At 50.2% G+C, this 25,683-nt stretch overlaps 1 protein-coding gene across 1 annotated transcript; it reads left to right on the top strand.

The window, feature by feature from the left end:
• Positions 1-616: 616 nt before the first annotated feature.
• On the top strand, positions 617-24,885 carry FZR1 (fizzy and cell division cycle 20 related 1). Its single transcript, XM_062509951.1, has 14 exons — positions 617-701; positions 12,402-12,537; positions 12,911-13,036; positions 13,247-13,310; positions 14,041-14,168; positions 14,576-14,658; positions 15,066-15,249; positions 15,446-15,511; positions 15,888-15,990; positions 17,247-17,431; positions 18,817-19,050; positions 19,664-19,768; positions 20,895-20,987; positions 21,998-24,885. The coding sequence occupies exons 2-14, from the start codon at positions 12,469-12,471 to the stop codon at positions 22,037-22,039; spliced, it is 1,482 nt and encodes a 493-aa protein (XP_062365935.1). The 5' UTR covers positions 617-701; positions 12,402-12,468; the 3' UTR covers positions 22,040-24,885.
• The last annotated feature ends 798 nt before the right edge of the window (positions 24,886-25,683 follow it).

Genomic DNA, 25,683 nt, shown 5'->3' with positions numbered 1-25,683 from the left:
TGGGGTGGCACAGGAACCCTACACCCTCCTGGAGGGGCCAAGACCAACCTCCAGAAGCCAAGAGGCCTCCCAAAGGACCTGAGGAGCCCCCTAAGGACCTAAGGACCCAAGAACCTTCCCCAGAGACTCAAGAACCCATTCAGGGACCAAAAAACTCTCACTAAGGAGCTCCACCACAGACCCGAGGACCTCCTTAAGGACCCAGGAAGCCCCTCAAGGACATGATGATTCCCTTCTAGGGATCAAGACGCTTTCCTAAGAACTCCTCAAGGACCAAGATAATTTTCCTTAAGGACTCTAGAACCGCCCCCCCACCCCAAGCGGCCAAAAGAACACTGTAAAGACCCCAGAATTCCCCTCCCAAAGACTAGAAGAGGCCGCTTGGGGACTCAAGGACGTTCTTAAGGACCCAAGGGGTCCCCGGACCGCTGCCCTCCTGTGAGGGACACGCACGGACACCGGACCCCACCCATCACGTTATGTCCAGGATGTGACATCACCGGGCCCGTTGCCATGGCGCCGCGCGCCGCCGCTTCCTGTGTGTGTTCGAAGCGGCGGGCGGGGTGCGCTCCCGTCGTGCCTCGCGCGGGGGCGGAGGTGGCCGCCATGTTGCGGAGCGGCGGGGCCGGCGGGTGCTGACGGAGGAGGCGGAGCTGGGACGGGACGGGCCGGGCCGGCCGGTGGCACTGGCACCGGAGCAGGTACGGCCGGGGTAGTGCCTGGGGCGCGGTGAGGGGTATGGCACGACACGGCACGACACGGTGTGGCGAGGCGAAGCGAAGCGAAGCGGGGGGCCTGCGGCAGATTTGGGCCCCGCACTTTACCCCGGGGGCACGGGCCTGTGGGCCGGGCCGGACAGTGCGGAGGGGCCGGGCTGGGCTGGGCCGGGCCGGGCGGGGCTGGAGGTGCCTTGCCTCCTTTAGTCCCTTTCTCCCTCCCTCTGTCCCTCGGCAGCCGGTCACCAAGCAGCCCCGCCTCTCCCTCCCCGCCCGTTGTGGTGCCTTGTCAGCCCTGGCAGGATGGGCCCAGTTTGTGACGGTTCCTGCGGGCCCGGGTGAACTGTGCCCTGTCACTTCAGGGCCGCTGAGCCCCAGCGCTCCGGTGTGTTTGGTAACGGGCATCCTGCACCTGGGGCCAGGGCTGTGCGAAGCAGCTGGAAGCTCGCGGTGTAATCCTTTCGCTCAGTCCGTGTTCCCTGGCCCTCTGGGGAAAGACACAAAGAGCCGGAGCCTGGATCAGCTCTTGGTTCTTGATCACGTTGGTAACAGAGATTTTAGTGGTGTGGATCTTGTTCCTAAAGGGATCTGCCAAGCAACAGCAGAAACTTTGGCCAGCAGTCTCTTGTGTATGTACAGCACCAGTGGATGTGCCCCTGCCCTCCCGATGGCTCTGGGGTCTGAGGGAGCTCCTTATCACTGTGTGTTTCATCGGAATGTTTTTAACCTGTTGTTGACATTTTGCACATGGGATTTGTACACAGCATCAGCCTGAGCTGAAGGTCCTCCGGGTGGTTAGAAGGTTCTGGTGGGGTAGGGAGGCTTGTCAGGCCACATTGGAGTCACCTCAGGAAGATGTTGTTTTGATTCGTGGCACAGAGGATTGTTTTCTCTTGATTTACAGCTCTTTTGAAGGCTTTGTGCCCATTTTCTTGTGAGGTGCTGATTCTTGCTGCGTGTATTTAATGATAATACTCCAGTACTTTGTGCTGCTCTGTGTGCAGAGAGCAGTTCTGCTGTGAGCTACAAAACCTCACTGCAGCCTTCTAGAACCTAAAGGAGCTGACTAAAAACAATGGAGGGACTACGTACAAGAGCCTGGAGGGACAGGAGAAAAGGGAATGGCTTCCTACTTACAGAAGGTGGGATTATATGGGATATCAGGAAGGAATTTTTCCCTGTAAGGGTGGGCAGGCCCTGGCACAGGGTGCCCAGAGCAGCTGTGGCTACCCCTGGATCCCTTGAAGTGTCCCAAGGCCAAGTTGGATGGGGCTTGGAGCAACCTGTGGAAGTGGTCTTGTGGAAGGTGTCCCTGCACATGGGAGGGCATGGAAGGAGATGAGCTTTAAGGTGCCTTCAAGCCCAGACCATTTTGGAATTCTGTGATCTTGTACTAGTCTGATTTTGTTTTTTTGATTATTATAATTGATACAGAAGCAGAGTTTTCTGGGGCTGTGACTGAAGCTGTCATGTTTTGTAAATTCTATAGTTTATTTTTGTAGTTTGTTTAGGGGAACCATTGCATCTTCAGTACGTGAAGTGTTACGATGAAGCAGAGTTTTGGATGCCTGACCTTTCAGTAAAGCTCCGAGGACAGAGCTGCTGGTGACTTTTTTAAGCTTTGCTTATAATGCACTGACCTCTCCTTTACCGGAAGCCTTACCAGAACGTTTATCTATAAAGCTGGTACTTCTAGCTGTCTTTACCTACTTGGAAGTAATCATAGTTGAACAACTGTCTCCTGTGGATTTTTTGAAGGGAAACTGAATGTTATTGAAGTCAGTAGCTGTATGAAAAATGTGCTTGGATAGAGAATGGAAACTACTGAAGAGAAACAAAAAGTCCTGAAGATTCTGTAAGTTGTTATAAAATGCGGACTGTAACATTTTCTTGTCCTTTTTTTCTGCTCCTAAGTCAGTCTTCTTTGAGTCTGGAGTGGCTGATGTGTAAAAACTTACACAAAAACTTCTAAGGACTCTGTGTCCCTAAGATCCAAATACTTCACTCTATGCATCCCTACCTCCTTTTTACTAGCCCGCCATGTTCAGTCCTGTGCCCAGTATTGTTTCCATATTGTTTAATTCAGTGGTTTGATGAAGGGTTTGGTGCCTCATCAGCTGCTGACACAGAGCAGGAAGGAGCAGTGGCCAGTCTCCCCCAGGGCTGTGCAGCCTTGCAGAAGGGCCTTGACAGACTGGAGAGGTGGGCAGGAAAGTACTGCCAGAACTTCAGCAAGGACAAGTGTAGGATCCTCTGCCTAGGGAGTGCCCTGGGTGTTCTGGTGAATAACAGACCATTCCTGACCAGCTGTGTGTCCCAGGGGCCAAGGGGCCAGTGATATCCTGGTGTGCATTAGGAGGAGCACTGTCAGCAGGTTGAGGGAGGTGATCCTGCCCCTCTTCTTGGCCCTGGTGAGGCAAATCTGGAGTGCTGTGTCCAGTTCTGGACAGGAGGGACATGGAGCTTCTGGAGTGGGTCCAGTGGATGCTGCAGAGCTGCTGAAGGGACTGAAATCTCTCTCTCTTCAGGAAAGGTTCAATGAGCTGTGTGTGTTCAGCCTTGAGAGGAGACACAGCTGAGAGGGGACCTCAGCCCTCATCCTCTCAGTGTTTGCAGGAAGGGCTCAGAGCAGAGACCAGGCTCTGCTCCCAGCAATGGGACAAGAGGAAGGGGCAGGAACTGGTACCCAGAAGTTTCACTTGAACATGAGGAAGAACTTCCCTGTGCAGCGACTGAGCACTGGAACAGGCTGCCCAGTCTCCCTCACTGGAGATATTCCAGAATTGTCTGGACAGTCCTGTGCCATGTGTTCTGGGATGACCCTGCTTAAGCAGGGAGGTGGGACCAGATGACCACTGTGGTCCTTCCAGCCTGACCCACCCAGTGATTCTGTGTAACACTGGTATATGCAGGGCAGTGGTGGAGTCCTCATCCTTGCAGGGATTTAACAGACGTGTGAATCTGGTACCTGGGGCATGGTTAGTGGTGGCCTTGACAGTGCTGGGGGAACAGTTGGACTCTGATTTTAGAGGGCTTTTCCAACCTCAATGATTCTTTGATTCTACACAGAATAATTAAACAAGTGAATATCTTCTAGGTGATTGCCAAAATTACCATCATATGCCAGTTGAAAGCAGAACCTTTGTTTCTCCTGTCTGTCCAGTGTACACTTAAGCAAAATGTGTTTTTGTGGGGAAAACTGCTGCCAGGTGACGGTGGAAACAGAAGTGCTGTGGCTATAACCGGCCCTCTGTGGAGGCCAGTGACTACCCAGAGCTCAGCTCCTGTATCCATGGGGAGTTCTGGGAGCCAGGCACTGTGGAGAGAATGGTGGGGTTTGATTATGCCCTGCCTTGACATGCACATGTGTTTGGCACTGGTTATGTCCTGGACTGAGATGAAATCTCAAAGCAGAACATTGTAAAGTTAGTGCATGTCCCCTCCTTGCCAAGATGTAATTTGGGGAAATCATACCCAGCCCCTTCCCCAGTGCAGGAATTAGCCTTCAGCGTCTGCAGAAGGGAAGGGCTTTTCTGCTGTTCTGCCTGAGCACATGGGGACCATCAGGAACCTCTTCCCCTGGCAAATGGGAGCAGCAGAACTTGCTCAGCACTTAGTGTTTCTCAGGCAAAACCTGCTGGAGCTGAACCTACTTTTCACCCCAGCACTTGGAGCATCCCTGAGCCAGGTAACAGCCAGCACAGCCCACGGGTGCAGGTGCTGCTTCACCAGGTGCCTTACTACATCTCTGAAACTGGAGAGTTCCTGCTGCTGCCTCTTGTTTGTTTTGCTTTTGTAACAGATAAACCTCTTTAAGGAGACATCCTGTTAATTAGAGGCCTTTTGGCCTATGGATAAGAGGTACCATCAGAGTGACCCCACCCCATGTGTTGTGCTTTGTTTCCCAGTGCAAGGCTTCCTGCACTGCTGAGGACTTCATGCTGTACGTATTCCCTGGGAAGAAATGTGTCACTCTTATTTATGAAGCATCATGGTGAAAGGGTGAAATAGCCACCACCTGCAAGCAATAAAAAGGGGGTTTAATAGTGGTGATTTTCTGAGAAATCCCCTGCTGAGTGTGTGGTTGTCATGTCTGCTTGGATAAGCTCTGCACTGACAAGAGACAATGGTATGCTGCAGTGGGATGCGTATTGAATGAAAACGTCATCTGTGAAGGTAAATAGCAACCCTACAATTGTTCTGACTTATTAAAAACTGGCTGAGGCAAATTTGGAACCCCTCAGCAAGTGACCTGGCTGTGGCATGCCTGCATCAGTGGGGTGGCTGCTGGTTGTGATCTCTGTAGTTGCCCATCACTTGTATTTCAGTTTCAGTTGAATGGTTGAAAATAGCCTGGTCTTTGGAGTACAGGCTTGACTGTCATCTTCCCTTTTTTTCCTTTAGTTGTGGGGAGAAAAATGGATTTAGCAAAAACATCTATGCTGAAAGCAATGGTGATACCTGAGCATCATCTGTGTGAGAGGCAGCAAGAGTGATGTTCGTGGTGTTCCTGATGGGCTTTTTGGAGTAGCCTCTTGGAGGAGCACTTTGATTTAAGAGCAGCTATTGTGGGTACAAAAATCCTGGTGAAAACCTTTTGGGCTTGTGATGGTGTACTAGGAAATTTTATTCGATATTAGGAATAAATTCTTCCCTGTGATGGTGGGCAAGCCATGGCACAGGGTGCCCAGAGCAGCTGTGGCTGCCCCTGGATCCCTGGAAGTGTCCAAGGCCAGGGTGGATGGGGCTTGGAGCACCCTGGTCTAGTGGAAGGTGTCTCTGCTTATGGCAGGGGGCGACACTGGATTGGCTTTGAGGTGTCTTCAAGCCCAAACCATTCTGGGATTCTATGATTAGTGGTGGCAGTGTTTATCTTTGGTAAAGGTCCTTCAAAGACAGAGACTTTGCTCATTCCTGAACGTCTTAGAACCCTGAGTTTCTGCTGGTTCATGATATTCCAGGCCATAAACAGAGCTCTGTGTCATGAGCATTACATCCTTGGCTCCTGCAGGCTTCCTGCAGCCTCAATCATCAGAGTGCCCTAAATTTTTGTGGTTTGCTGGTTAGAGTTTCTCTGTCATTGTGGTAGGATTGTACATCACTTTGAGATGATGGACATGAAGCTTTACCTGAGCTTCTGAGGCTGTCATGGAGGGTTGGGGGAAGTCTTGAAGCTTGTTTGTGAGTGCAGGTGGAGGTACAGGTCAAATGTTTGTCACCTCTAATCTGATTGCAGGTTGGGCCCGTGCCTGTGCAGAAAGGGGGATGTTTTCTGCCATGGGAAGTGAGGGAAGGCATGGATCACTGTGCATTCAGTTGTATCTCCAGCCTTTGTTCTCCTGTTCCAGACTGGGTGGCTGAGTGCAGGCAGGAGATGCAATCAGTGTTTTGGCTCTGCCCTTGAACCACTCTGCCTTCAAATAAAACTGGAATTCCATTTGTGTGTATTGCTGGCCACTAAAAATTGGCACTTTTGGAAGAGGGACATTGTAAGGCTGATGGCAGTGAGTGTATAAAAGTGTTTCTGAGTGTCCAGGGCAGGAGGTGCTTGGCAAGATGCTTTGGAAAGGCAGAAAACCAGGGAATTTTGCAGGACCTTCAGTGCAGAGCAGTTGCCTATGACTTACACTCTGAAGTACACTGCTGTGGTATGATGGCTCTTGCTGTAGTCCAGCATCTTGGATTTTGTTGTAGTTTTGAATCTTCAGGAGTCTTATGGTGAAGATCTTATCTGACACCATAGCACTGGAGTAATTTTTTTCTTTTCATTAGTGTGATCTCTCTTGTACAAAGCTGTGAACATGCTGCTCTGATGAGGGCAAGGCAACAAAGGTTGTAGTTTGTTTTGAAATAAAGCTGTTACTGCTCCCTCTGCATAGGGCTAAATGGCTGATTTTATAAATGCTTCTCACACTGTACCCTAGTAAATTGCTGGGTAACAAGTTACATCCTTTTATCTTAAAAAAGGTAAATATTGGTGAAACACACAACTCTTGACTTTTTGTGCTATTGCTGGTTTGAAAGGAGGCCAGTTCCTGAAAAGGTTTGCTTGGTTGGTGTAATGTTCCTGTGTGTTAAATGTGGACAAGTTCTGCTTGAGCTTGGCCAAGCACAGAGTATCTTGCTCATTCCAGATGGTGGCCCTGTGAAGCCTTGGCCTTGTGAATGCATTCTTAATACTCTTGATTATTACATAGCTAAAAGCTATGGATTAGCTTTTTTGTTGGTGGGGTCTTTTTTCTTCTTTTCTCTTACAGCTTGTTCAAGATCCTCTAAAAGAATCTATAACTGGTAATGCTCATTCATTTGAGGAGGAGGTGATATGCTTACTGAAGCAGCCAAAAACTTCAGCCCTTTGGGGCCAAGTTAGGTTTTTGTGTGACATGGTGAGTACCTGGAGCTGGCATGAGGAGGGTCAGGACACTGCAGCTGCCAGGAATAGAGGAACTGCCACTTCTGCTGCCAGCTGAGAGCTTTGCCTTATTGATTTGCAAGTGTTGTTATCTGGGTTTAGTCAAATCAAAAGAAAATGAAAACTTTGGGTTTGGGAAGCAGGACATCTAGGTTTGATTTCAAACTCTGCTGGTCATGACTTGGAGGACTAAGTACTTGTGTACTTTTTGCCTTAGCAAATGATGGGGCTATTCCAGAGAGCTTGGAAATACTCAACACCTGAATAGTGTCATGTTTTTACCTTAAAGTCTGTGCCATTTAATACAAGCCCAAAGAGCAGGCAGCATCTCTGGGTGTGGGTTGGCTCTTGCTGACTATGAATTTGGGGTGTGTTTAGGACTTAACTAGTGAGAAAAGCTCCAGGCAACCTTTTTCAGACTCTAGATGCTTGAAAATAAAAGCATTGACATAACATTAATGGTATTTAAGTTACCAGGGCATCCTTTACCCCCCTTTGGCCCTGTATAAATTAGAAAATATGTTCAGATTTACATTTACATCCTGTCTTTGGTATTCTGAATCTCTCATTTTTGTCAGCACCTCTCATGTTAAATGCTTAGCCACCTAAATACCTTCCAGAAGAGAAGGTGCATGAACAATTTCTGGAATAAAAAAAAAAAGGTCAGGAATCATCCAGCTCTTGAACTCTTGAGCAGAGCATGTCTGAATTGACAGAACCAACCTGCATCTCTTACCCCTCCTTCAGTGTGTGCTGGGGTATCCAAACAGGTACAGCCTGCCTCAAACCACAGAAATCATTTTGCAAAATTACTGCCCCATTTCCCTGCCAGGCCTGGCATTCTGCATGCTTGCTTATTAAAAACACATCCATACCTAGAAAAAACACTTTTGTGTTTGAATAGATGATGGTTGGGTCAATAAAAAGAACAAAAGGTGCTTGTTCAGTGCCATGACTCTGCCTGTAAGTACTGTTCTGAAGGTAATGAGCTGTGAGAGAATCCAGCCAATTCAGACAGGACAGAAGGCATGAAGAACATAAAGTCAGAATACAAATTCTTCTCAAGGAGTCCAAACCCTTCCCCCAAGTCCCACCTTTCTTCTTCAAGCATAAACTGCATAATTAGTGACAAAATGGCATCTGAAGAATATGTAACACATGTAGCTCCTCAAGATCTTTTTCCTTCAACTTAAAGGGAGCTTGAAGCCCACATATCATAGAAACACAGAATCATTCAGTCTGGAAGAGCCCTCTAACACCAAGTCAAACCATTCTCCCAGCACTGTCAAGGCCACCACTAAGCCATGTCCCCAAGTGCCACATCTATATGGCTGTTAAATCCTTGCAGGGGTGGGGATTTCACCATTGCCATGGGCAGCCTGTGCCAGTGTTGGATCATGCTTTCCATGAAGAAATTCCTTGTGATGTCCCATCTAAACCTCCCCTAGCTCAGCTTGAGGCTGTTTCTTCTTGTCCTGTCCCTTGTTCCCTGGGAGCAGAGCGTGATCCCCACCCAGCTGTACTCTCCTGTCAGGGAGTTGTGCAGAGCGAGAATGTCTCCCCAAGCCTCCTTTTCTCCAGACTGAGCTTCCCCTCAGCTGCTCCTGGTGCTCCAGCCCCTTCCCCAGCTCCATCCTCTTCTCCAGACATGCTCCAACCCTCTTGTGAGAGGGTCAGAACTGTTGCCAGGATTTGAGGTGCGGCCTCAGCAGTGCCCAGCGCACCCTGAGGGTGACTGTCCTAGTCCTGCTTGCCACACTGTGGCTGAGGCAAGCCACGTGTACCATTGGCCTTCTTGTCCATGTGGGCACAGACCAGTTCATGTTCAGCTACTGTCACCAGCAGTCCCAAGTCCTTCTGGCAAAGCCTTTTTTACTTGCTCTGGGGGAAATGGACTCACTTCCACTCACTTCCCACAGACAAATTTAGAGACAGCAAGAGCGCACCACAAAGCAGAGGTGCTGCTTGCTCTCTGAGCCTGTGTTAGTGGCACAGGTTTTAGGGCAAGAGCATGTCAGTATTCAGGTGCTGAACATTCACTGCTGTGTTCTGCCTCTGCGGTCTCTCTGTTGAGCAATCTGTGCTGTGTTTCTGAGTGAAAGTTGTAGGTGAAATTTGGGCAGATGGGAACTGAAAAGCTCGACAGTCAAATGTGTTTCAGATGCAGAATTTAAAATGTCTCTTTGCTGTGTAACTGGATCTGGATCTCACAAATACTGTGCTGAGCCATTTTGGGAGGACACTTCAAATGTGTGGTGTTCTTTAGCTGATGACGCTCCTTGTGTGGGCTCTGAAAGCTGAGCTCTCTTACTCAAGATGTTAAAACAACAACAACCCAGAAAAAGAAAAGGGGGGAGGGGGCATTTTGTTGAACTGTTTAGTCTGAGACACACTTCTGGTAGCTTGTGGGTCGGTAAGGGTGGGGGGTAAGTAAATTTCAAAATGAGGGAGAGTATTTGATATGGTATGCACCAATTTTTATTTTTAAAATCTCCTTTATTAATAGCATCACAGACTTTTCTAACTTTTCACTGCAGTTATCTGGTCCCTGACTCTTTGCTTCATTTGGTTGAAGCTGATCTCTGTTAAATTTGGGAGCTCTCTCCAGTTTTGCCACTGAAAGAACATATGGGAGTAATGTGTTAAATTTAAAAAAAGAGAAAAGCTTGGGGGAGGAGGTGGTAGAGGTAAGCAGGTGTGATAGGAACCAGCTTGGCACTATCTATTTCAGGGATGCTCTTGTAAAAGTGTTGGCATGCTTAATGTTCAGAAAGAAAAAAAAAACATTTCAGCCTTTGTAAGAAGTCCAAGTTTTGGTAGTGAAAAATGGGGTAGCTCAAAAGAACCACAGGATCTCCTGAGCTGGAGGGGACCCTCAGGGATCATCAGTGCAGCCCCTGCCCAGACACCCCAACAATCCCACCCTGAGCATCCCTGAGAGCGGTGTCCAAATGCTCCTGGAGCTCTGGCAGCCTTGGGGCTGGGACCATTCCCTGGGGAGCCTGGGCAGTGCCCAGCACCCTCGGGGGAAAGAAGAACCTTTCCCTGAGCTCCAGCCCAAGCCCTGACACAGCTCCAGCCCTTGCTGGGCTCCTGTCCCTGTCCCAGAGCAGAGCTCAGCCCCAGCCCCTCTGCCTCCCCTTGGAGGAGCTGCAGCCCCCGAGGAGTCTCCCCTCAGTCTCCTCTGCTCCAGCTGAACGAGCCAAGTGCCCTCAGCTGCTCCTCAGACCCTTCCCCAGCTCCGTGTTCCTCCTTTGGACGCTCTCCAGCAGCTTTGGCTCCTTCTGATCTTGTGGTGCCCAAGGTGCCCCCAGCACTGGAGGTGAGGCTGCCCCAGTGCAGAGCAGAGTGGGACAATCCCTCCCTGGCCCTGGTGCCCCCCAGAACACGGTGGCCCTTAGGGCTGCCAGCGGTGACTCAGATCCAACTTGCCACTGACCAGGACCCCCAGGTCCCTTCCCACGTTGCTGCTCTCCAGCCTCTCATTCCCAGCCTGTCCCTGCATCCAGGGCTGCCCCATCCCAGGGCAGGATCCAACATTTGCCCTGTTAAACATTACACGGTTGGGGATTTCTCAGTCCTCACATTTGTCATGGTCTCTCTGTGGGGCCTCTCTGTCCTTGAGAACATCAGCAGTTCCTCCCAAGTGAGTGGCCTCAGTAAACCCACTCAGGACCTTCCAGTCCTGCTCCCAAGTCACTTACAAAGACATTTGAGAGAATTGCCCCTAAGATGGAGCTTTGTGGAACCACAGTGGTCACCACCTTGATGTCACCCCATTTCCTGTAACTTTCTGAGGTGCAAGGTCATCAGCTCTGCAGTGCAGTCTGTGTGCTTTGCCTTCTTTTCAAGCTTATTTCACAGAATATTGTAAAACTCCATCACATCTTACTGAATTGCAGCGTGTACTGCTGGACCCCTTGTAGCTTGGTAGCTTGCCCCCAGTTTTAAACCGTAAAACCTTGAGGAGTTCTGTGGTTCCTGAAGGCTGCCCCTTCCCAGGAGGGAGTGGGAGGCAGTGCAGCTGCCCCCGCTGAGTGGGGCACTGTGCAGCTGCTCCCGGGGCAGCCTCTTCCCAGCGCAGCCTTTGTGTGCAGTTGCCTCTGGGATTTTACCACAAGTTTGTATCTCGAGGCTCCATTTGTGCTGCTGGGACTCTGGCCAGGTGCCATAAATGTTTATGCAATAACAAGAGTGTAGATCCCTTTATGTTCTGCACAGCCTCCAGATGCCTGTGTGTTGTGGGGATTTGCTTATGTGTTAATTGCACCTTTGCCTTTGGACATGTTTATCTTGGGTTGAAAGACCAACTGATGTGTTCTCTGGTGCTGATGTTTTTTGTGCCCATGTCAGCTGTGGACAAAGCGCATGAGGTGTGTGATGGGGAAGGTTGGACCCTGGGAGTGCTGCTCTCTGCCCTTGGGGTTTGGCAAGGGCTGTGACTGTGTATTCTCACACAAGTGTCAGCTCATTTCTTTTTTATTGATGCACATGTTAATTTACCAGGCAAATCTCAGCTATGAAGCAGACCTGTCCTAATATATATGCTTAAAATATGTGCTTAAATAATGTTAATGTTGCTTATAAGACTATGTGAGTGAGCAAGCTTTGTGCCAGCCAGCAGGAGTATTTGGGATAGTGCAGGCATCAGACATGGAACATTCACTGGGACTACTAGATCCTTAGTGTGTTCCTCCAGTGGGTGGTGTTAAAAGTCTGCAGTGCTTCTGATGTGGCTAAAAGCATCCCACCTTCAGCCTTGACCTGAGCAGTGGGACAGGCTGTAGTGGGATCACAGAATCCCAGACTGGTTTGGGTAGGAAATGACCTTGAAGCCCATCTCATTCCACCCCCTGCTATGGGCAGGGACACCTTCAGTACACCAGGTTGCTCCAAGCCTGGTCCAACCTGGCCTTGAACACTTTTGTGAATGGTGCAGCCACACCTCTCTGTGTGACTGGTGCCAGTGTCTGGACAGGACAGGCTGCAGGTGCTTGGAGTTTTCATGCCTGTGTCCTGAAGGATTGCCAAACTCTTCCTCTGCAGGTCCTGGGGGCAATCCCTGCTCCAGGTATGGTGGGGACCGGCTGAGTCCTGTCAGACACAAAATACCAGCTGCCTGCATTCCTCAGTGTCACACAAGTTTGGTACCAATGCTCTGGATAGGAAAAGTGGTCTCAAGTTCAAAGAACAGGCTTAGGGGACTTTGAGAAGGCTGTTTCAGCACAGAGAAGTATAACATTTTGTTGATTTTCTCCTCCTCTCTGTTGCAGCACACTAGTTACTGCTTGGACTTCACAAATTCCTGAGCTGGCTGATCTCTCCAGCCAGCTTCCCACCATGGATCAGGACTACGAGAGACGTCTCCTACGCCAGATCAACATACAGAATGAGAACACAATGCCTTGTGTGAGTATAGATGGGCCCAGGCTCACTGTGTTGTTGTTGTCTGTCTCACTTGTGACTCTTTTCCTTCAGCTTTTGGAAGACCTGGGACCTCCTCAGAGGAAACCGGAGTCTTTTGTTGAGTTGTGAGCAGGTTTGAGCTCCTCAGCTGTTCTATTAATACCCAAATAGCTTGACTTTAAGAGACCTTTTGAATATATAACTTCAATTCAGGTAGCAAAAAGGGGTGAAGATGTTTTTGTCGAGTTCAGTGATACCTTTTTAATACGTAATCTCAGCAGCTACACATGTAACATAAAAAATTGAGGGCTAACAAACCAACCAGCTCTAGGGCTTGACAAGAGTAAGTTCAGTGTCTTTTTTTTCTTTAATTCAGGTAGCAGAGATGAGAAGAACCTTGACACCTTCCAATTCTCCAATGTCTTCTCCTAGTAAACATGGTGACAGATTCATTCCCTCAAGAGCTGGGGCCAACTGGAGCATCAACTTCCACAGAATAAATGTAAGTTTTTCTCCCTTCTCCTACAGCTCAGCCTTGGAACTGAGGAAATGCTACCTTTTTTGGTTGGCATGATTACTCTGCTTATTTTCTGTACCATGTGCTTCTGCTGCCCCAGAAGAGTTACAATGAGTGTGTCCTCAAACCCTATGCTTCCTGCATTTGCTATACCCTGAGGTTTCTGTATGGTGATGACATGTTTCTCCATTTCAGGAAAATGAAAAATCACCAAGCCAAAACAGAAAAGCAAAGGATGCTACATCAGACACTGGAAAAGGTGAGACCACCCTCCTACTGCTTGGCAGTGCCCAGAGCTCTTATTAGGAACTGCTGGGGAAGTTAAGGCCATGCTGACACTTTGATGCTTATGCCAAAACTCATGCTGGTGTACTCACATAATGAGTGAGTACCAGGTCACTGCTTTTGATGAGCAAGAGAATGTCTCCATCCCTTGATTTATGGTGTTATGGAAGCACTTTCCTGATGGAGTGAAAGGAGGGGAAACTTGCTACTGATCTTGATTTTGAATTGAGGTCCCAGGCTTATTAAGACAATCTATGCACAGAGTACAAGTTGTAGAATCCCAGACTGGTTTTGGTTGGAAGGGAGCTTAAAGCCCATCCAGTGCCACCCCTGCCATGGGCAGGGACACTTTCCATTATCCCAGATTGCTCCAAGCCCCATCCGCCCTGGCCTTGGACACTCACAGGGATCCATGGGCAGCCACAGCTGCTCTGGGCACCCTGTGCCAGGGCCTCACCACCCTCCCAGGGAACAATTCCTTCCCCATATCACATCCAGCCCTGCCCTCTGGCAGTGGATGCCGTTCCCTGTGTCCTGTCCCTCCATCCCTTATCCCCAGTCCCTCTCCAGCTCTCCTGGAGCCCCTTCAGGCCCTGCAAGGGGCTCTCAGGTCTCCCTGGAGCCTTCTCTTCTTTGGGTGAGATACACATGATCCTGACACTCCCTGGCAGAGCTCTCTGCTCAGTGCATGTTTGGATTTACAGATGGCCTTGCCTACTCTGCCCTGCTGAAGAATGAACTCTTGGGAGCAGGGATCGAGAAAGTGCAGGACCCCCAGACAGAAGACAGGAGGCTGCAGCCATCCACCCCAGAGAAGAAATCTCTATTCACTGTAAGTTGGTTACTTGTACTAAAACCAGTGGAGGTTGTGTGTGTACCACAGGAACAGAGCACAGGGCTCTGCCAGGCTTCTTGGGCAGTGAGTTGGTGTTGGGGCTTAGCTGAGATAAGCTGTTGACAAATGTGGTGGCCTGGAAAGGGAACCTGAGTGTGCAGCAAGCAGTGTGCTTCCTGTGTTTGTGCTGGCAGGAAAGCTGGGTGGAGCCTGGCTTTTCGGACAGTGGTGAGTGACCAAATCAGGCTTTTGGGCTTGGGTGTTGCTATGGGGTTTTGTATGGCTTTAGAGCATCTGGGAAAGGAAAAACTGGGTGTTGGAATTAGCTTAGTACTGCACGTTGGGAGTGATGCCCTAGGCCTTGAGCATGCTGGGATCCTCACAAGGTGTGTTTCTTCATGCAGTACTCGCTCAGCGCAAAACGCTCCAGCCCAGATGATGGCAATGAGGTCTCACCCTATTCCCTGTCTCCTGTCAGCAACAAAAGGTAACACTGATCCTCTGCAAACTAAAAGAAGGGAAGGTCTAGGACAGAGGTTCTCTAGGACTTCTGTTTAAAGCTCTAAAATTGCAATTTGAATTGAGTTTGGAAATTTGGAGAGATAATAGATAAAACAGTCAAGTTCTAAGAATTTCATTAGGTGTTCAATCTGCCTATGTGCTTGACATGTCTTGGTCAGCTCTCAGTAATCAGTTTACCCTTCTGCTTCATAGCTCCTTTGTAGAAGCAGAACCTTCCAGTCTTGCTGCTGAAAGAGGGTTGTGCAGTCTTTTTGTCTCTGCATTTCTGTAGAAACTTCAGAGTGCTCTGTAAAGAGTAGCTACCTGTGCTTTTCCATCTGCTGTGACATGCAGATTCCTGTAGTTGTTTTTTTTATGCGTTTTTGTAAACAGTCAGAAACTGCTAAGGTCACCTCGAAAACCAACTCGGAAAATCTCCAAGATTCCTTTCAAAGTGCTGGATGCCCCAGAGCTGCAGGACGACTTCTACCTGAACCTGGTGGACTGGTCCTCTCTTAACGTCCTCAGCGTTGGCCTTGGGACTTGTGTTTACCTGTGGAGTGCTTGTACAAGTCAGGTAAATGGTCATGAGTGTCTGAAGATTGAATTGCCCATTGATGTAGGGTTTTTCCAGCCTTCCAGAACTGTGGAATGTGCTGTGTGAGGGCTTCGGCACTTGTCATGCTCTATCTCAAACACAGCAGTGGTTTGTGAGCCAGTCAGTAGTGCTGTGTGACAAAACCACGTTCCTTACCCCGTTCTTCTCTCTGAAGGTGACCCGACTGTGTGACCTCTCTGTGGAGGGCGATTCTGTGACATCCGTGGGCTGGTCAGAGCGGGTCAGTATGACACTGCCAGTAAGGACAGCTGAGACATGGGTCACTTAGTCACTGTCATCATAGCTGTAGTTAACTCCCTGAAATGGTTTTTCTCTGCTAAAAGAGAGGGGATAGAGACCAGCCTCTTGTATATTGAGGTTCTCGAGGCATTGCTAAGAGAAGTGGGAGGGAGAAGGAGCCAGTTTGTTTCTTCAGCTCTTGACAATAAAATGTTACAATAAATATATTCCAGACAGGCTGCTTGGGCCTCTCAGTAGGGAAAAACATGTAAGATGAAAGAACTCTGGATGTTTTCCATCTCGTGAGATTTATGTCAAGTCTTTTCCTCAACTTTCAGTTTTCTGACTGTACTGATCCTGGCTCTCTCTCTGTGCAGGGAAACTTGGTGGCTGTTGGTACTCACAAGGGCTTTGTACAGATCTGGGATGCAGCTGCAGGAAAGAAGCTCTCCATGCTGGAGGGACACACAGCCAGAGTCGGTAAGGAGTGGGGAAGCAGAGGGTTCTCAGGGGTGTCTCCTTCGTGATTGAACTTTGTTAGCTGGGGATCTGCTGGAAATGGAGAACTCAGAGTACCAGGACTGATATTTACCCCTGTGTATTGAGCAGGTTCAAAATACTATCATCTCGTAACTCTGGTGTTCTAGTCTGGGTTTGATGGTGGTTGGGTGTTGAAGCAGGTGTTTCCTCCTTGCTTGAGGCTTTTTGGGTTTGGTTACAACATCACTGCTGCTGACTTCCGATTTCATCCCTCCTGGCAGCTTCACTCTGAGATTTCCAGTTCCCCTTTGTGGGGGACTGGTTTTTTCTGCTCAGAGACATCTGCGAATCTAAGCTCTGGGGTGAGATTTGGGAGACATATGCACCTTCTGAGATCTATTCCTGTGCTTTACTGCACTGTGAAGTGGGGTTGGTAATACCTGCAGTCAGCCTGTTCAGGGGAACCTCTATTTGTGCCCTGATCTAGGACTTCAGAGAGTTGTTGTAAGGGAGGTCTGTAAGGAGTGGTTTGAGGTTTGTTAGAGGGTTTTTTTTGTTTTGTTTTGTTTTGTTTTTAACCGTGGCAGCTGTGATGGCTGCATTTCACTTAACAACTGCTGCAGGATTGGAAGGGTTGGGCTTGATAATGTGGCCAGCAGGACCAGGGCAGTGACCCATCCCTCTGTGCTGGGCACTACTGAGGTCCCACCTCAGATCTTGGAGTCAGTTTTAGATCTGTCACAACAAGAAAGACATTGAGGGGGCTGAAGCATGTCCTGAGAGGGGAACAGAGTTGGGGAAGGGGCTGAAACGCCAGAAGCAACTGAGGGAGCTGGGGGGGCTGAGCCTGGAGAAAAGGAGGCTCGGGGGGAACCTTCTGGCTCTGCACAACTCACTGACAGGAGGGAGCAGCTGGGGGAATTGGACTCTGTTCCCAAGGAACAGGGACAGGATGAGAATACATGCCCTCAAGCTGTGCTAGAGGAGGTTTGGACTGGATATTGGGAAAATTTCTTCACAGAAAGGGTTATAAATCATTGGGACAGGCTGCCTAAGGCAGTGGTGGAGTCACCATGCCTGAAAAGTGTTTAAAAGACATGTGGATGTGGCACTTGAGGACATGGTTTGGTGGTGAACGTGGTGGTGGTGCTGAGTTGACAGTTGGACTTGGTGACCTTAGAGGTCTTTTGTAGCCTCAGTGATTCTCTGATTGCATGACTCCTACAGCACCCTCTGAAGCTCTGCCCCTGTTGCAGGTGCCTTGGCATGGAATGCAGACCAGCTCTCATCTGGGAGTCGGGACAGGATGATCCTGCAGCGGGACATCCGCACCCCACCCCTGCAGTCTGAGCGGCGGCTCCAGGGACACAGGCAGGAGGTCTGTGGGCTCAAATGGTCCACAGATCACCAGCTCCTGGCCTCTGGAGGGAATGATAATAAGGTACGTTCCTTCCAAGGGGTCTTGAAAAATGTCAGACCCCCTTTCTTTCTAGGGCAAAAGGAAATGTTGTCAAGTTGCACCAGGTGCAGTTCAGGTTGGATATTACTATGTCATGGGAGGTGTTCAAGGCCAGACTGGACAGGATGTGCAGCAGCCTGGTCTAGTGGAAGGTGTCCCTGCCCACTGCAGGGGATGGAGCTAGATGGCCTTTGAAGTCCCCTCCAAGCCAAACCATTGTATGCTTCTGTGATTAAGGAAAAATTTCTTCACTGAAAGAGTGGTTAAGCATTGGAACAGGCTGCCCAGGGCAGTGGGGGAGTTGCCATTCCTGGAAGTGTACAAAAAACAAGTGGGTAGGTCATTTTGCAATATGGTTTATTGGGCACGGTGGGATTAGGTCAAAGGTTGGACTTGATCCTAAAGGTCTTTAACAACTTTAATGGTTCAGTGATTCTTTAAGGATGTTTGGCCTCTCTGAAAAGGACTTTTGTTTTGGTTGTTGGACAGTGACCAAACATAAATCATGCTTCTACTCAGTCTTCTCTTCCTAATAAAGAGAAAAGGGCAAATTTAATTTTGTTTCTGTATTTTGCTAATTAAATCTCTAGTTTGGCTCAGAGGGTTGAGTTCAACAAAGCCACTGCTAAGCTGCCCTTCCTGGCTTTGTTTGGGTAGTGTATGGTCACATTTGTTGCAGCGATGTTTGTGTGCAGCAAAAACCTGAGGTAGAGCTATATGAGTTCTCATACCTGTAATGCAGGCTTGCAGCTCACTGAGCACCATATGGGAGAAGCATCTGTCACAAAAAAGCAGCATTCCATGCCCTCTGGAGTGGGTTGCTAGGTAGAGAATGTGCCCAGTGCCTGTGTGACAGCATGGTTGGACTGAGTTCCTCCTGCTCAGAATAACTCCTCCTAATGAACTGAGCAGATTTCTAGATGTGTTCTGGAATGATACAGCCAGACAGGCAACAGGAGGGTCTGAGGTGCCCTTCAGTGATACTGCTTCTTTAGATTTATTCCCTTAACCTTAGGGCCTGTTCCTGCCATGTGGCCTGGGGGTAGGTCAGCTTCTCAGCCGAGTGTGGTGCTGGGGTAGTTGTGACTGCCCCATCCCTGGAAGTGTTCAAGGCCAGGTCAGATGGGGCTAAGAGCAACCCGGTCTAGTAAAACCCCCCTGCCCATGGCAGGGATTTGAACTGAATGAGCTTAAACCAAACCATTCCATGATTCTGTGAAGTGCAGAGTGGAGCTGTGCATGTCTGGACAGGGCTGTGGGAAATCAGCTTGTTGCCCAGCTGCCCTCATTGGGTCCCATTGTGGCTTGTGGGTGTAGTGGACACGTGACTGAGGCACAAGTTTGATTGTGTCTCTTTTCTCTGCCAGCTCCTTGTCTGGAATCACTCCAGCCTGAGTCCCGTCCAACAGTACACAGAGCACCTGGCAGCAGTCAAAGCCATTGCCTGGTCCCCACACCAGCACGGGCTTCTGGCCTCGGGTGGGGGCACAGCCGACCGCTGCATCCGTTTCTGGAACACACTCACGGGGCAGCCCCTGCAGTGCATTGACACTGGGTCCCAGGTGTGCAACCTGGCCTGGTCCAAACACGCCAACGAACTGGTGAGTCCTTCCCTGTGCAGCTGCTACTGAGCTGCCCTCTGTTGGAAAGCGTGGCTGAGCATGAGCCAGGTGTGTCCAGGTGGGCAAGGAGGCCAAGGGTATCCTGGCTTGTACCAGCAAGGGTATTGCCAGCAGGACCAGGGCAGTGACTGCCTTCATGTTGTGGGCACTTCTGAGGCACCTCAAGTACTGGAGTCAGCTTTGGGCTCTTGACAACAAGAAAGACAGTGAGAGGCTGAAGCGTGTCTGGAGAAGGGAACAGAGCTGGGGAAGGAGTTGGAGCACAGGTCTGTTGGGGAGCAACTGAGGGAACTGAGGGGCTCCAGCCTGGAAAGAAGGAGGCTCAGGGGGGACCCTCTCTCCCTCTGACAGGAGGGTTGAGCTAGGTGGAATTCAAGCTCTTCTTCAGGTAAGAAACAGCAGCACAAGAAGAAATGGTTTCAAGTTGCACCAGGGGAGGTTTAGATTGGATATCAGGAAAATCTCATGGTAGTCAGGCACTGGAACAGGCTGCCCAGGGCAGTGGTGTAGTCTGTAAACCATTGGACTTCATGATCTTTTCCAGCCTTAGTAATTCCATGATTCTATGATGCATATTCCCCTCCCCTTTCAGGTGAGCACTCACGGATACTCCCAGAACCAGATCCTCGTCTGGAAATATCCCTCGTTAACTCAAGTAGCAAAGCTCACAGGGCACTCTTATCGAGTCCTGTATCTGGTGAGTGATGGCCATGGCTCTGTAGCTGCTTACCTGGCTGTAGGTGTGCTCAGATGGGACCCAAAGCAGCAGTGCCAGTGGCACCATTAGCAGACTGGATGGGAATGTGAACTCTCCCCATGAGCACTGGAAAATGTTTCTGCCTTCAAGGGACATTTTGATTTGCTTCTGTGGAAATGAGGCTTTCTTGATGGTAGCAAAGCCTGCCGAACTCTCCTGAGGAAACATCTGAGTTTTCTTCTAAGAAAACTCTTCTGAGCCTGGAGAAGAGAAGGCTCCAGGGAAACTTTCAAGTGCCTAAAGAGGCTGCAGGAGAGCTGTAGAGGGACTTAGGGAAAAGGATCTGGAATAGCAGGACAAAGGGGAACGGCTTCAGATTCCCACACGGCAGGGTTAGATGGGATCTTGGGAAGGAATTGTTCCCTATGAGGGTGGTGAGGCCCTGGCACCAGTTTCCCAGAGCAGCTGTGGCTGCCCCTGGATTCCTGGAGGTGTCCAAGGCCAGGTTGGATGGGCTGTGGAGCAACCTGAGATAGTGGAACGAGATGAGCTCTAAGGTCCCTTCCAACCCAAAACATTCTGGGATTCTGGGATTTTATGAAACACAAGCTTCTCTGCTTGCTCCCCAAAGACTTTCACACCTCTTCACTGATGACTGCTGCCCAGGGAATTAAACATTTGTTGCAGGTAATTTTGATCCATCTTATATCTCTTTCTCTTACATGGGAGTGTCAGCAGTTCACAACAGAGCTGACAAATGCTGATAATGTTTTGGGAGGTAGATCCCCATGTAAGCAGCCAGTACAACCAGAAAATCCAGTCATAGCATCTTCCTGTCTTCAGGCAGGTTGCTAATCCCAGGAGGAACAGCCTCGGTTACACATGGCTTGGATTTCTGAGCACAAGTATTCTTTCCACACCACTCCCCCAATGTGTTCCATAGCTGCACCGTAAGGTGCAAGTGCCCAAAGTGCACCTGAGGCTGCATGAGACATCTGGAAGCAGAGGTAGCTGGCTTCTCACTGCTGAGTAGGAAAGATAGTTAAATCTCTTCTGCATTCCAACAGAGACTTGTTTTCAGCCTCAAAAATGTGACAGGTACTAAAGGTTGTTGTCTTGTCCTTAGGCAATGTCCCCTGATGGGGAGGCCATTGTCACAGGAGCTGGAGATGAAACCTTGCGCTTCTGGAATGTCTTCAGTAAGACTCGCTCGACAAAGGTAAGGCCAGGCATAGGGGCAGCTGCCTGGGGGAACTCAGGCCATGTTGGCTCTGATCTGCTACCTCTTCTCTGATCCATTCCTGCAGATCAAGGGCTGGGGCAGTGAAGGATTCAACTTTGCTGAGATTTATGTAAAAGGTCACCCTGTGTGCCCAAGGCAGATGTGGCACAACATCCCTCTCCAGGCTGTCCAGGGGCCTCACCAAGCTGAGGCCTTGGGTGACAGCAGGCTGGGAGAGCTGGGGGTGTCCACCTGGAGAAGAGAAGGCTCCAGGAAGACCTGTGAGCCCATTCTGGTGCCTAAAGGGGCTCCAAGAGCTCCAAGAACTTTGGACCAGAACCTGGAGGACAGGACAAGGGAAATGGCTTCCCACTGCCAGAGGGCAGGGCTACATGGGATCTTGGGAAGGAGTTGTTCCCTGTGAGGGTGGGGAGGCCCTGGCACAGGGTGCCCAGAGCAGCTGTGACTGCCTCTGGATCCCTGTGAGTGTCCAAGGCCAGGTTGGACAGAGCTTGGAGCAATCCATGACAGGGTGGAAGGGGATGAACTTTAAGGTCCCTTGAAGCCCAGATTTTCTGTGATTCCATTATTATCCCCTGCTTCCTTACAAAACTGCTTAAAATGGGGATTTGGATGAAAATGGATCATGGATTCTGCCAGTGACAATTCGCCATTACCAAAAGCAGATTGTGCCTTATGCTTTGAGAGCTTTTTTGGGTGCCTGGCAGAGGGATTTGGAGGAGGGGACTGGGACAAGCTGGCATTGCTCCTGGGGGTCCCCCAGTTCTTGCTGTCTCTGAGGTACAGCTGCCTGCAGAGCTCTGAGCATGGGCCAGCTGCACATTTGTTACTGTTTGGAAGAAACCCATGGGAATATTTATGGTGTTGGACTTTGATTTGTGAGCTGGTATTGTGCCCTGAGCTAGAGATAGCAGATTAAAAACAAACCAACCCAGAAGCACATGAAGTAACAGCTGTTTACCCCGTGCTTTGTCTTCCCTTGTCAGGAGTCTGTATCTGTGCTCAACCTCTTCACCAGGATACGATAAACCCCATCCCTGTGCCCCGGAAACCTACAGCCTGACATTCCAGGATCAGACCACTCCCTCGGCCTGCATGGACCCCCGGAGCCCAGCCAAGGGGAGGGAGAGCAATGGGACTGGAGGAGGACCTAGCTCATTAAATATGTGCTTGTGACCCACAGGGCTGGGCAGTATTTGGGATGGGGTGGGAGGGGAGGGAACTGCCAAAAGTTATTGGATTCATCCTTCATAAAGGGAAACGGGTACAAGAGAAATGTGAACCCAGCATCCTCCAGCCATCGGGATGGTACTGGGGAGGATTTGTGTGACATGGACTATTGAGACTGGACCGAGGCCATCTCCACTGCCAGGGTGTGCCTCCTGCGAGAGAGGAGCATATCCTTGCTGCTGTGGGAAGGGGTACCACGTGCTGCTCTGTGTCCTAGAGTGACAGCTCTGGAAGCAGGAGCCAGCCAGACTGGTCCGGTACAGCTGGTGTGAGAGGCGTAGCTCCAGGCTGGGCATTTAAGGGCTTTGTTCATAGCCTAGCATCCCCATTCCAGGAAGAAACTGGAGAACTGCCTATTTTCCTATTTTTTTTTTTTCCTTTATTTTTCCCTGCAGACAGGTACTGTAGTACTTGATACGATCATTCCATAAGACAGCTTGATTTTTTTGGCATGCTTGACAGCTGCCTCCGAACAAATACACTTTGGGGCTCTAGACTTTGGAGGAGACTTGAAAAAGCTTCACCTCTAAGGGAGCAGGTTCAGGAAGTTCTACACTTGCTGTTTCATATTCTGGGCTGATCCTGGGAGTTACCAGAGAGGAGAAGGAAGAACTTCATAAAAAAGAAATCCACCCAACCACCTGTGCATGTGAAGCTTCCTTCAGTGACACCAGGTGGGTACCCTGCTCTGGAGTTTTCCTGAGGCCAAAAGAGTTGGATGGATTTGAGAAAAAAATACATCTTGAAGATTGATTTTTGGGCCTCTTCTGACTGGAAGAGAGATTCTGGCTGGAAGCAGGGGTGCAGTGTTGCGTTTTTGTTATCTTCAAGTCCCAGACAGGGCCCTGCTGTTGAGTTTTGGTGTGTGGTTTGGGGCTTTTAGGTTGTGTGGGACGGGAGTTCTGGCTGGTGTTGGAGCCCATGGGGTGTAACACAAGTGCTCTGTATGTATGTGGTGCTTTTGATTTAAGAGAAGCTGTGAGGCTGCACAGCCTGTTCCATCTGACCTGTGCCTGCCATGCCCAGGCTTTGCCTGCCTCCTGCTGTCTCCCAGCATTGCTTTCTGTTCTATGTGGAATTCCCTGGCTGTGTATATGGACTTGTTCTCTCTCTGTAAATTGCATAGGTAATACTTTCTCCTTTTTTTTTTTCTTTGTTTTGTCTTCTCTTCCTTCTTTCCCTAAAACCTGATGGTAGGAATATGATTGCCTGTCCCCAGTAGCACCAGTATCCTTAGGGCAAGCCAAGGTGTGAGAAGGCCAATACAGCCTTGACCACATGTGCCATCACACAGTGCCTGGATCAGGCTGGTGGTACTGCACCTGTGTTGATGCATACCTGGAGTCACCACTGAGGAGCTGGTGTGCTGGGAGCCCCCTGGCAGCCCCTCTGAGTCTCCCGGGCCCACAGGCCACTTTGTCATCTCACAGTCTTGCCACTAAAATGGAATTTCTGTGGAGTTTCTGAAACACTGTTTAAGCACAGCTGCTTTAGTGTAGCTATGGCCGTGGGATGTGAGGCATGGATTGAAGTCACCCCCAGGCCCAACTTGTGTTGTTTATTCCACTTGTGAGCACTGTTCCACATCACCATTGGCTGGGAGCACCCTGGATGTTTTAAATTGAGTTGGATCATTAAGCTGGGGAATGGGTTTGAAGCAAAGGGTCACCTGAAGCAAGAGGTGGTTGTTGTGGGTATCGCCACCTGGGGAAAAGGCCATTCAGGGGTGATGGAGAGGCTGGTGACTGCTGTGGATTATCCTATTGTGGATTGCCTCCAGGACACACTGCTTTCTCCTCTGGGAAGGCATAGGTGCTTGGGCTGGGGGCACACAGGAGGTCTCAGCCCATTCTGGAGCCAGGCACCCAGCTGGAGTGCAGGGTGAGTATGGTGATGATTGGGCTCCCCAGTGTCCTGGAGCTCCCCAGGAGTGGATTTGCCTCTCACCCTGTGATGGGAGAACTTCCTCAAGGAGTCAGAGAAGCTGCTGTGGGGAGTGGCAGTGCTGTGGGGTGGGCAGTGCCAGGTAGGCTCTGCAGATACTGCCCAGTGCTCCCAGCTGCAAAGCAGGGATAACTCCTTATTGTTCTGTCCCCTACCATTGTCCCCTCTTGCCAAGGACTTTACCTAACTACATATTGTGTCTACATCTTGCTTTTCTGTCTGCCTTGGGAGCAGGTTGGCTCACAGTGGCTTCTCTTGCTGCATTTGGCAGGGAGGCTGGTGATTCCTGGGACAGGGCTGTTCTGTGGCCACACGTGTTGGTGACAGAGCATGGCAAGAACAGGCTCACCCTGACCTGGCTGTTGGAGCCCAGTACAGCCACCTGCTCTGCCCCACACCCAGCTGCCAGGCAGGAGCTCCCAGTTGTATCCGTGTGAGATGGGTGTGTGCAAGTGTCTCAGGGTGATACTGTCACTGTCACCTGCTGCTCAAGAGGGAAAAGGGCAAAGCTGAGGTGATGTGTCAGTGTGTGTGACCTGTGGGCACTGGCTTGGGCACAAGGTCCTCCCAGAGCTGGATGACAGTCTGTTGCATCGTTTTTTCCCAGGTGTCATGTGATGGAAAACAAACATAGAGCACGCTGTAATTTTTTCATGTAAAGCAATTGAACTGGCATTAAACAGGTTATGAATTTATTGGATTTGGTCTCCATGGCTCTGCTTTGCTTCACTGTGAAGGGTGCAGCAAATCCCCAGGGTACCCCCCACACCTCTGCAGGTACCAACTTTCTTGACACAGCTCTCACCTGAGGTTTATTGCTCCCAGCTTCCCACTCCTGTTTGTTTTCCTGCTGCTGGGAAAGGGCCCAGCCCCCCTCCCTGCCCTTCCCTGTGCCCCTCGGCATGGCAGGAAGAAGGAAAAGGGGCCCCTGGCATGGCTCAGCCCCTCCTTGGTGTGGAGCAGTTGCCAGGGGATGGCTGCAGTGAGGCTGGGGGTGCAGAGCCTCTCAGTCCTGCAGGCCCGTGTGACCCTCACGGGGGGGGGGGGGAGGCACCAGAGTCCTGTGGACAGGGGACACCTCTCTGGTGGGGTACAGCCCTGTGCCCCATGCCTGTGCCGTGTTCCAGCCCTTGGGAGGGAGCCTGGGCAGCTCCGTCCCCACAGTGACTAGTGTCTTCTGGTGCTGGAAGACACCCCCCCCCAGGGTGGGTGGTGTGGGGCAGAGCTGGTCCATGGGGCTGAGCAGCAGGAGGAGGAAGATCCCTGAGGATCCCTTGGCATCACCCACTGCTGCTGCACCAGGCATGGAGCTGAGCCCTGAGTCTGAGGAAGGGAGGGCTCAGGAAATGGCACAGGGAAAGGAGTTGTCAGTGCCTCAGTTCCCCCACCTTGGTGCTTGGGGGAAGCTCCATGGCCCCTTAACTGGCCCAGAATAGGGATTAAGCTTCAGGGCTTTAGGCTGGGTGGATCCTTCTGTGAGGTGCAGGTTCTGCTGTGC

The sequence above is a fragment of the Cinclus cinclus genome, chromosome 28 (assembly GCF_963662255.1).
Source record: "Cinclus cinclus chromosome 28, bCinCin1.1, whole genome shotgun sequence".
In the NCBI taxonomy this organism is placed as follows: Eukaryota; Metazoa; Chordata; class Aves; order Passeriformes; family Cinclidae; genus Cinclus; species Cinclus cinclus.
The sequence above is the reverse complement of the archived record's forward strand: the minus strand, read 5'-3'. Positions and strand labels throughout refer to the sequence as shown.